Here is a 9,354-nt window from a genome sequence, read left to right on the forward strand (position 1 = left end):
TAAGCGCAAATATTGATATAATAACAATCATTTCGAAGTACACTTGGAGTCACGCGATGGATGGTGTGCATGTTGTACAACCACCACGATGTGGAAAAGCATGCAGAGTTTATAAGCAGATTAAATACCGTCAATTATGATGAACTTATGCTAGTTAACCTGTTGAATGTTAATGTGTAGTGGATGGCTGTATAAAACATATCTTCATGAGAGGGCCATGAACAGTACCTATACACTGTTAGAAAGCGGTTTTGTTGCTTTTTTGGGGTATTTATTATTTGTATTAATTCTTGCACTAGCACGCACTGCTATAGGAAATAGTATGACAAAATAAACATTTTAGATTTTATTTTCAAATTTCATTCGCTATGAACAACCAATTCATGACAAATGACAATATTGATATGCTATGAGATTTTAGCTGCCTAATTACTGTAATACTTTGGTATAAAACTAGTGGTCGGAAAATCGGACAATCGGTGCACTGCTCTCATTCATTGACGTCTCTATCCCACTGTGAAGAACACAAAGTGGTTTTGTATCACATCTTCAAATTGTGTTCGAGTTTTTTTTAAATTAAATTCGATATAGAATGATGAGACTTCCTATGGCTGCAGTAGACTCTCAGCTTTGCAGCGCTATGCAGTTTGTGTGCCTGTGATGTACCGTCCACCACAAATTGACGGACAGTCCGGTCAGCGATGACCCTTTTCCTAACCTCAACCTAATTCCCCTAACCTACTATGTTAATTCTCCTAACCTGCTGTGTAAGTCGTATCTTTATCGAAATGGCGCGTTTTTAGGGAATCTCGATTCAAAAAGCCCCATCGGTGACGTCACTGGTAATTCCTTTGTCTCCGTCTTTCTGGCAAGCTTCCTGTCCCATCAGAACATGCAAGAGTATTGTGGCAAATACATATTTAAATGCAATTTAAAATAACGTTTGAATTTGATTTGACATTGCACTTTGAATTGGTCCAATATTTTTTAGAGAGAAATAGGCTGTCACCAGTAGGGTTGCCAACTTTCTCACTGCCAAATAAGGGACAAAAGGTGGCGTGCCAGTGCACGGTGTCACGGCGGTGTGGGTATGGTGTTGTGGGAATGAATACAGTGTATATTCTTATTAAATTGGAAAGGCAAAACATTTTTATATTCCATTTAGTCTATAACTTTACTAAAACTGAATCATCATGTAAACTTATGTGAATAAACCTCAAAATAAATGATCAAAGAAATCACAATTTGGACCTTTACAGCAACAACAAACAAAAAAACATTCCAAATGCAAAAGAGGAAAAGAGGGGCATGAGTCACTCACCAAGTCTACTTTTTCCATGGATATTTTTTGCTGCTCTTGACTATTTCAAGCAGTCATTTGTCCTTTTGCATTGCCAGAGAGAAGTCCTTACATGACAAGTCACAGTTCACAGATATTTCAAGTTCACTTTTGATCAGCTCTGTGCTGCATCGGTTTCTTGAGTCTGACCATTTAATGGTCATCAGAGAAAATCCTCTCTACAAAGGCATTGAGCCTGGCACACTGAGGACAAATGAGACAATCCTGAACATGTTGATCAAGTTGGCTTTCCCTAGGTTTTGGAAAACTGCCACCCACTTCTCACTGGTGGATTTTGTGGTATCCTGTCTGTCTTTCTGTATTTCCTCCCGGCTAGCACAAAACTCTTCATAGAGTTGGTCCATACTGACTGTCTCTGTCATTTTGAGGGCAACCACCACCTGCTCCAGGTCAGTGAAGGAGAGCTCCTCATAGAGGTCGATCGGTTTCAGTTTCAACGTTACATTTTCTGGTGAGAAATCAAACCACTTGTCAACGTATGTAATGACAGTGTCATAGAACTTCAAAGTCCTGTTGCTGTGTGGACCTTTGCACTGACAATTGTTTGTCCATCAGCTGCTTGGTCTGGTATCCAAAAAAGCTGTCCTGTTTCCGCTGAAGCATCTTCATTTTTAAATTTTGGACTTCCTCGTAAACATCTGTGATGCAGAGTGTTGTTTCCTCCAGCTTTTTATGAGTTGGTCAAAACACACCCCACGTTGTGGAAAAAGCACAGAGAAATCTCAGCAGCTTCCGTTTTTTCTTCAAACTCAAAAATACTCTTCAGTGTCACAGGACAGATCTCCCCAAGGGACCTGGAGTATGAAGTAAGAGCTGGCCAGCTTTGCAGGAGATGATCGACAGCTGGATGAATAGAGAGCCATCTACTGCAAACATGTCGCAGAATTTCACCCCACTCAGTGTCAACAGAGGCAAAAAATGCACGCAGTTCCTCTCTTCGGGAAGCAGAAACTGAGAAGTGGCTGTAGATCTTTAAAACAATTGTCTCAATATCCACTGACAGCTGATCGCAGGCGTGCTTGCAGGCATTTTGAGCTACGTGAGCTGGGCAATTAGCTTTCAGAATGCGATCGTTGGCACTGCTCAATAACTGGTAAACGGAGTGGTGTTTTCCAAAGTTGACATTATCTGCGGCATAGGGTGTGATGTGTCTAATATCCAATTCACGCTTTTCCAGACAGTTCGTCAGAGCTTGATGTATGCTATTTTCAGTTTCATCACTGTCTTTATAAACGTCAAGTGACTTGCACTGCAGTCCATCAGACACAGAGAAATATCTCACGCACACTGGAAACATTTTTCTATTTCCCTTGTTTGAGGCATCACTGGCAACTGAGAAATACAACGCCTCACCTTCGGTCGGGGACAGATCATCCAAAATATCTCGCACACTCTTTGGTCCTAAAACATTAATTGCAATCATCTCAGCTTTCGTTCTTCCAAAAGTGCATCTTCTTCACAACATTTGAGTCATGAAACAAAGCATTTTCCGCAGTAGACGTCACGAAGAATGGACCGATATTACTAGCACCTTTAGCCAGCGTGGCCTTCTTGTGCATTTCTGTGGATGCATGCTGAGTTAGGTCATTCTCCCCTCCATGGCCAATTGAGAATTCCCGACGGCATAAAGTACAGAAAGCTTTAGTCGAGTCACCACTGACGGGCTTAACACACGTCTTATTTGCTTCCCATTGTTTGTTGTGGCTGCACTGTCTTTTCTTTTTTGCAGGTTTATCCATATTCCTTGATATGCCAAACCGACCGAACAACAACAGAAATGACCTTGCAGGAATTGGCGCGTTTACGCTATACTGTGATTGGATGAATATACGGGACAAGGGAGATCCCGTATGGGACAAACCAATTTAGCCCAATATAAGGGACATCCCGGCTAATACGGCCAAAACTCGGCCAAAACTCGGCCAAAACTCCATACGGCCAAAACTCCATCCCACCAAAACAAGCCTTCTTTTCAAACAGCTCTTACACTAAAAGGGCATTATCATAATTTTCACAATTTCACAGTATTATTTCAACCTCATAGTGTGGAAATGTATATAAAACACAGGATACCCACATTTTTGACAGCACTGGTCCTATCAATTTTTAACTAAAACGGTTAATAATAAGTCAAATGTGTACTATTTAATTGAACAAAATCCGTTTTATAAATCTCACAGTAATGTCAATTGCAGTTGGTAGAGTGTATTTTTCCATGTTCAAGATCACCAAAGCGAAATAGAATTCAAGACATGACAAGATCGTATGAATAGTATATTATTCTAATTGAGATTTGCCACTGACAGACAGAACATTTGCCACTGACAGACAGGTGGGCCTACCATGCATTCATCCAGATGCAGAGTTAACACCAGGCATACACAGTTGTTCTCTTATGATGTGCTTGTTGTTCCAGCACATAAACACAGATTCTCATGTTATGTAAATTCACTCCAGAAACATTCGGCTCTAAGAGCCGGCTCTTGTAGGTGAACATTGGGAGCCGGCTCGCATATCAGAAGAGCATAATCTATTTTTAAAAACATTACAAAATTAAGATATGAATAATCAAAAGATTTAAATTAATAGAATTAACTAATTCAAAGAACGAAAAAATTAATATAATAATACAGACCTAAATGCTAAATTGCACACACATTCGTTCTGACTGTCAGCTCAGACTAACAGCCTCACCTGTTGTTACTGTCAATCAGACACGCAGTGTCAACCAATGAAGCAAAGATGCGTGAGGGAGGGCCGAGCCAACTCATTCACAGTCACACACTTAGCAGCCGAGGAGAGAGAGGAAGGACAGCTGTGAAAACAACAGCTGGTAAATGAGTCACGCACAGTAACATTTGGATGCATTTTAATTATGTAGACAACGTTAGAGCACAGTGTAGAATTTGCCAAAACAAAATCTCATATAAAGCCGGTTCTACGCACAACCTACACCGGCATATGCGAACTGTGGACCCAACTGTGAAGCTAGCTGTAGCGGAACGTCGAGAAACTAGTGGGCCTGCTAGTGATAGTGGTGTAGCCAGCACCTCCATGCGTGGAGATGTATCCACTCAGTCAAGTAGGCCTACTCCGCGACCCACAGCAACACAGTCTTCTATGGACCAGTTTACGCCAAAGTCTATGTCTGTAGCAAAACAAGGCCAAATTTATTTTGTATTGGCTAAAATGATTGCCACCAATTTCCAGCCATTTTCGATCGTGGAGAACAGAGGTTTTAGAAATTATAACAATAGTCTAAATCCAATGTACACAATTCCAAGCAGAAAAACCCTTTCAAAATCACTTATTCCACAACTGTACGAGAGCACACAGGCTTCAGTGCGGGAAAGAGTCCAAAAAGCTACTGCAGTTTGACTTACCACTGACTGCTGGACATCAAGGGTAAACCCACTTCTTACATGTCGGTTACATGTCCCTTCATTGAAGATTTTTCGATGTCTAGCTGTCTTTTGGACAGCTTTGAGTTCAGCGACAGACACACCTCAGAGAACTTGGCAGAGGAACTGTTGAGTGTGGCCAGAGCATTAGATGGAAAAGTGGTCTGTTGTGTTAGCGACAATGCAGCTAACAAAACCAAAGCCATGAAAATGTTCAAATGGACCCATCATCCATATCTTGCCCACACAATCAACCTGATTGTAAGAGATGCTCTGAAGGTGATGAAGCCCACTGTGGACAAAGTGAAAGCAGCTGTGGAATACTTCCACAGGAGCAAAGTAGGTGCTGAAAAACTAAAGTCTACACAACGCCAGATGGGGATGCCTGAGCTGAGGCCTAAACAAGACTGCACTACAAGGTGGAATTCAACATTTTATAAATTGAAGCGGTTTCTTGAGTCAAAGGATGCCATCATCTCTACCCTGGCCATTGAAGAGGGGGGGGGGGGAAATGCAAATAGTCTGGGTAGCCATTTGACTAGATGTTCAGGAGTCTTATGGCTTGGGGGTAGAAGCTGTCTAGAAGCCTCTTGGACCTAGACTAGGCGCGCCGGTACCGTTTGCCATGCTGTAGCAGAGAGAACAGTGTATAATTAGGGTGGCTGGAGTCGTTGACAATTTTTAGGGCCTTCCTCTGACACTGCCTGGTATAGAGGTCTTGGATGGCAGGAAGCTTTTGCCCCAGTGATGTACTGGGCTGTACTCATTACGCTCTCTAGTGCCTTGCGGTCGGAGGCCGAGCAGTTGCCATACCAGGCAGCGATACAACCAGTCAGAATGCTCTCGATGGTGCAGCTGTAGAACCTTTTGAGGATCTGAGGACCCATGCCAAATAAGTCGTGCCCTCTTCACGACTGTCTTGGTGTGCTTGGACCATGTTAGTTTGTTGGGGATGTGGACACCAAGGAACTTGAAACTCTCAACCCGATCCACTGCAGCCCCATCGATGAGAATAGGGGCGTGCCCAGTCCTCGTTTCTTGTAGTCCACAATCATCTCCTTTGTCTTGATCACGTTGAGGGAGAGGTTGTTGTCCTGGCACCACACAGCCAGGTCTCTGACCTCCTCCCTATAAGCTATCTCGTCGTTGTCGGTGATCAGGCCTACAACTGTTGTGTCATCAGCAAATTTAATGATGGTGTTAGAGTCGTGCCTGGGCGTGCAGTCATGAGTGAACAGGGAGTACAGGAGGGGACTGAGCACGCACCCCTGAGTTGAGGATCAGCGTGGCGGATGTGTTGTTACCTACCCTTGCCACCTAGGGGGGCCCATCAGGAAGTCCAGGATCCAGTTGCAGAGGGCGGTGTTTAGTCCCAGGGTCCATTGCTTAGTGATGAGCTTTGAGGGTACTATGGTGTTGAATGCTGAGCTGTAGTCAATGAATAGCATTCTCACATAGGTGTTCCTTTTGTCCAGGTGGGAAAGGGCAGTGTGGAGTGCAATAGAGATTGCATCATCTTTGGATCTGTTAGGGCGGTATGCAAATTGGAGTGGGTCTAGGGTTTCTGGGATGATGGTGTTGATGTGAGCCATGACCAGCCTTTCAAAGCACTTCATGGCTACAGAGATGAGTGCTACGGGTCGGTAGTCATTTGGGCAGGTTACCTAGAAGTTCTTGGGCACAGGCACTATGGTGGTCTGCTTAAAACATGTTGGTATTACAGACTCAGACAGGGAGGGGTTGAAAATGTCAGTGAAGTCACTTGTCAGCGCATTCTCGCAGTACACGTCCTGGTAATCAGTCTGGCCCTGCGGCCTTGTGAATGTTGACCTATTTAAAGGTCTTACTCAATTTGGCTGCAGAGAGCGTGATCACACAGTCTTCCGGAACAGCTGGTGCTCTCATGCATGTTTCAGTGTTATTTGCCTCAAAGTGAGCATAGAAGTAGTTTAGCTCGTCTGGTAGGCTTGTTGACTATAAATGGAGAAAGTTCAGCTCTGTTGCTACTCTCCCTATGAGTGGCCGTCCTGCAAAGATGACTGCAAGAGCACAGCACAGAATGCTCAATGAGGTTAAGAAGAATCTTAGAGTGTCAGCTAAAGACTTACAGAAATTTCTGGAACATGCTAACATCTCTGTTGACGAGTCTACGATACATCAAACACTAAACAAGAATGGTGTTCATAGGAGGACATCACAGAAGAAGCCACTGCTGTCCAAAAAAACATTGCTGCATTTCTGCAGTTTGCAAAATACCTGTATAACTTAGGTAGAGGATGTAATGATGTAATGAAAAATACAGCATTACACGTGCAACACAGCATTCCTAACCTAGCCCACAATGTCTGCTGTGTGGATCTATTTTGAAGTTTCAAAGGAAGATAACAAAAAGGCCATATGCAATGTTTGAGCTGCTATTATTGTAAGGATCCACGTTGGAGACGAGAAGCAGGTACAGGGAGTGAACATTTAATAACCACGGACATGAAGAGAATACAGACAGTGTTTGGACAGGGGAAATGGAAACGACAATAATGCTGACAGGGATGAAACAGAAGAAACAGACAGATATAGGGAAGGCAATCAAAACGTGAAGGAGTCCAGGTGAGTCCAATGATGGTGACAGGTGTGAGTAATGAAAGGCCCACCCTCAAGCACCAGGGAGGGAGAGTGGGAGCAGGCGTGACAATTATTTCCCGAGGAGGGGAGAAGGTGGAATCTTTCAATACCACAAACCTAATTACTCATTTGAAAGTGCATCACCCCCAGACGTTCAGCGACTACTTATAACATAGCAGAAAAATATAAGCGCACACTTCCAACAACTAAACAAGTTCAAGTCGAGCAGTCATTTGAAAGAGTAAGAATTTCAGCGAGACAATTCAAAGGCGAAATACATTAACCTGTTTGGGATAGGGGGCAGCATTTTCACTTTTGGATGAAATGCGTGCCCAGAGTAAACTGCCTGCTACTCTGTCCCAGATGCTAATATCTGCATATTATTAGTAGTATTGGATAGAAAACACTCTGAAGTTTCTAAAACTGTTTGAATGATGTCTGTGAGTATAACAGAACTCATATGGCAGGCAAACTTACAAACAGGAAGTGGAAATTCTGAGGCTGGTCGATTTTCAACTCATTGCCTATTGAAATCCCAGTGGAATATGGATCTGTTTGCACTTCCTACGCCTTCCACTAGATGTCAACAGTCTGTAGAATTTTGAATGAAGCCTCTGCTGTTATGTGGGGCCGGGTGGGGACTGTTTCAGTCAGTGGACTGGCAGAGTGACAGTTCTTGGTCTCGCGCATTCCAAATGATATCGCCTTGCGTTCCAGTACTTCTGTAGACACAAAGGAATGCTCCGGTTGGAACGTTATTGGATATTTATGATAACAACATCCTGAAGATTGATTCTCTACTTAGTTTGACCAGTTTATTCGACCTGTAATATAACTTTTTGAAGTTTTCGTCCGAGTTGGCCTGGACCTGCGCGAGCGTTTGGACATGTATACTAAACGTGCTAGAAAAAGTAGCTACATGGACATAAATAATTGACATTATCGAACAAAACAACAATTTATTGTGGAACTAGGATTCCTGGGAGTGCATTCTGATGAAGACCATCAAAGGTAAGGGAATATTCATCTCTTCCAAGATGGCGTAGCAGTGAAGACGTGTTTTTGTTCGTCCTCTCGTGTACTTTGCATTTTTCCTCTTTTCTTCTTCTTGTATATATTTCAATTTTATTTTCACTCTTTTCCATTTTAATTCCATTATACCTTCCGGTAACCTGCCTCACCCAATGTGATACGGAATCGCTATTATTTTTAATTTTAGAACACATTCTAGAACCACCAGAAGCTAACAAGCTAATTAGCTACAAGCTATTTAGGCATTGTTAGCCAATGCTAGCGGCTTTTACCTTCTGCACAGATACCAGCCCTGTTTTTAGCCTGGATAATAACCTGTTTTTAGCCTGGATAATACTCGCCAATCTACCAGTATTGGACTGTCTCTCCACTACAACGCCGGTTTCCTGTTTCCTGCCGTAATCCCTGGACCACTACTTCTGATCTTCACAGCTAGCTAGTGGCTAACGCCCCTGCCACGAAGCTAGCACCAGTTAGCCGTGAGCCAGGCGCATCTCCCGGCTAGCAAACCAAATTCTACAATACCTCTTTCGCCTTCTGGCTTGGATCCTCTGTCGACACGGCGCCCCGCCGCACCACCACGACTGGTCTGCCGACGAATACTCCATCCGCTGTGCCGTCAACCGGCCTCCGTCGGAGCAGACGCTCCCACTAGCCCCGGGCTACTAACTTTAAACGCCGTGTGGCGACTACTCCGCGGCTTCCCTGTTCCATCTACTGCTGCCCCCTGGACACTATGATCACTTGGCTACATAGCTGATGCCTGCTGGACTGTCCATTAATCACGGTACTCCATTCTGTTTATTTTTTATCTGTCGGCCCCAGCCGCGAACTCAGGCTCTGGGTGTAGTTAATCCGACACCTCTCTGTGTAGTCATCGCCATTTTACCTGCTGTCGTTGTGTTAGCTGATTAGCTGCTGTTGTCTCACCTGTTGTTTTAG

At 43.6% G+C, this 9,354-nt stretch overlaps 1 protein-coding gene across 1 annotated transcript in view; it reads right to left on the reverse strand.

Moving 5' to 3' along the window:
• The window catches only part of LOC139543103 (voltage-dependent calcium channel subunit alpha-2/delta-2-like), a 32,655-nt gene extending 29,591 nt beyond the window's left edge, over nucleotides 1-3,064 (reverse strand). Inside the window, exon 1 of the mRNA XM_071349276.1 lies at nucleotides 1,322-3,064. Coding sequence (XP_071205377.1) covers nucleotides 1,322-1,339 — 18 coding nt within the window. The 5' untranslated portion in view covers nucleotides 1,340-3,064. The remainder of the gene's footprint in view (nucleotides 1-1,321) is intronic.
• Between the last annotated feature and the right edge of the window lie 6,290 nt (nucleotides 3,065-9,354).

This window comes from Salvelinus alpinus, chromosome 2 (genome assembly GCF_045679555.1).
Source record: "Salvelinus alpinus chromosome 2, SLU_Salpinus.1, whole genome shotgun sequence".
Taxonomy (NCBI): Eukaryota; Metazoa; Chordata; class Actinopteri; order Salmoniformes; family Salmonidae; genus Salvelinus; species Salvelinus alpinus.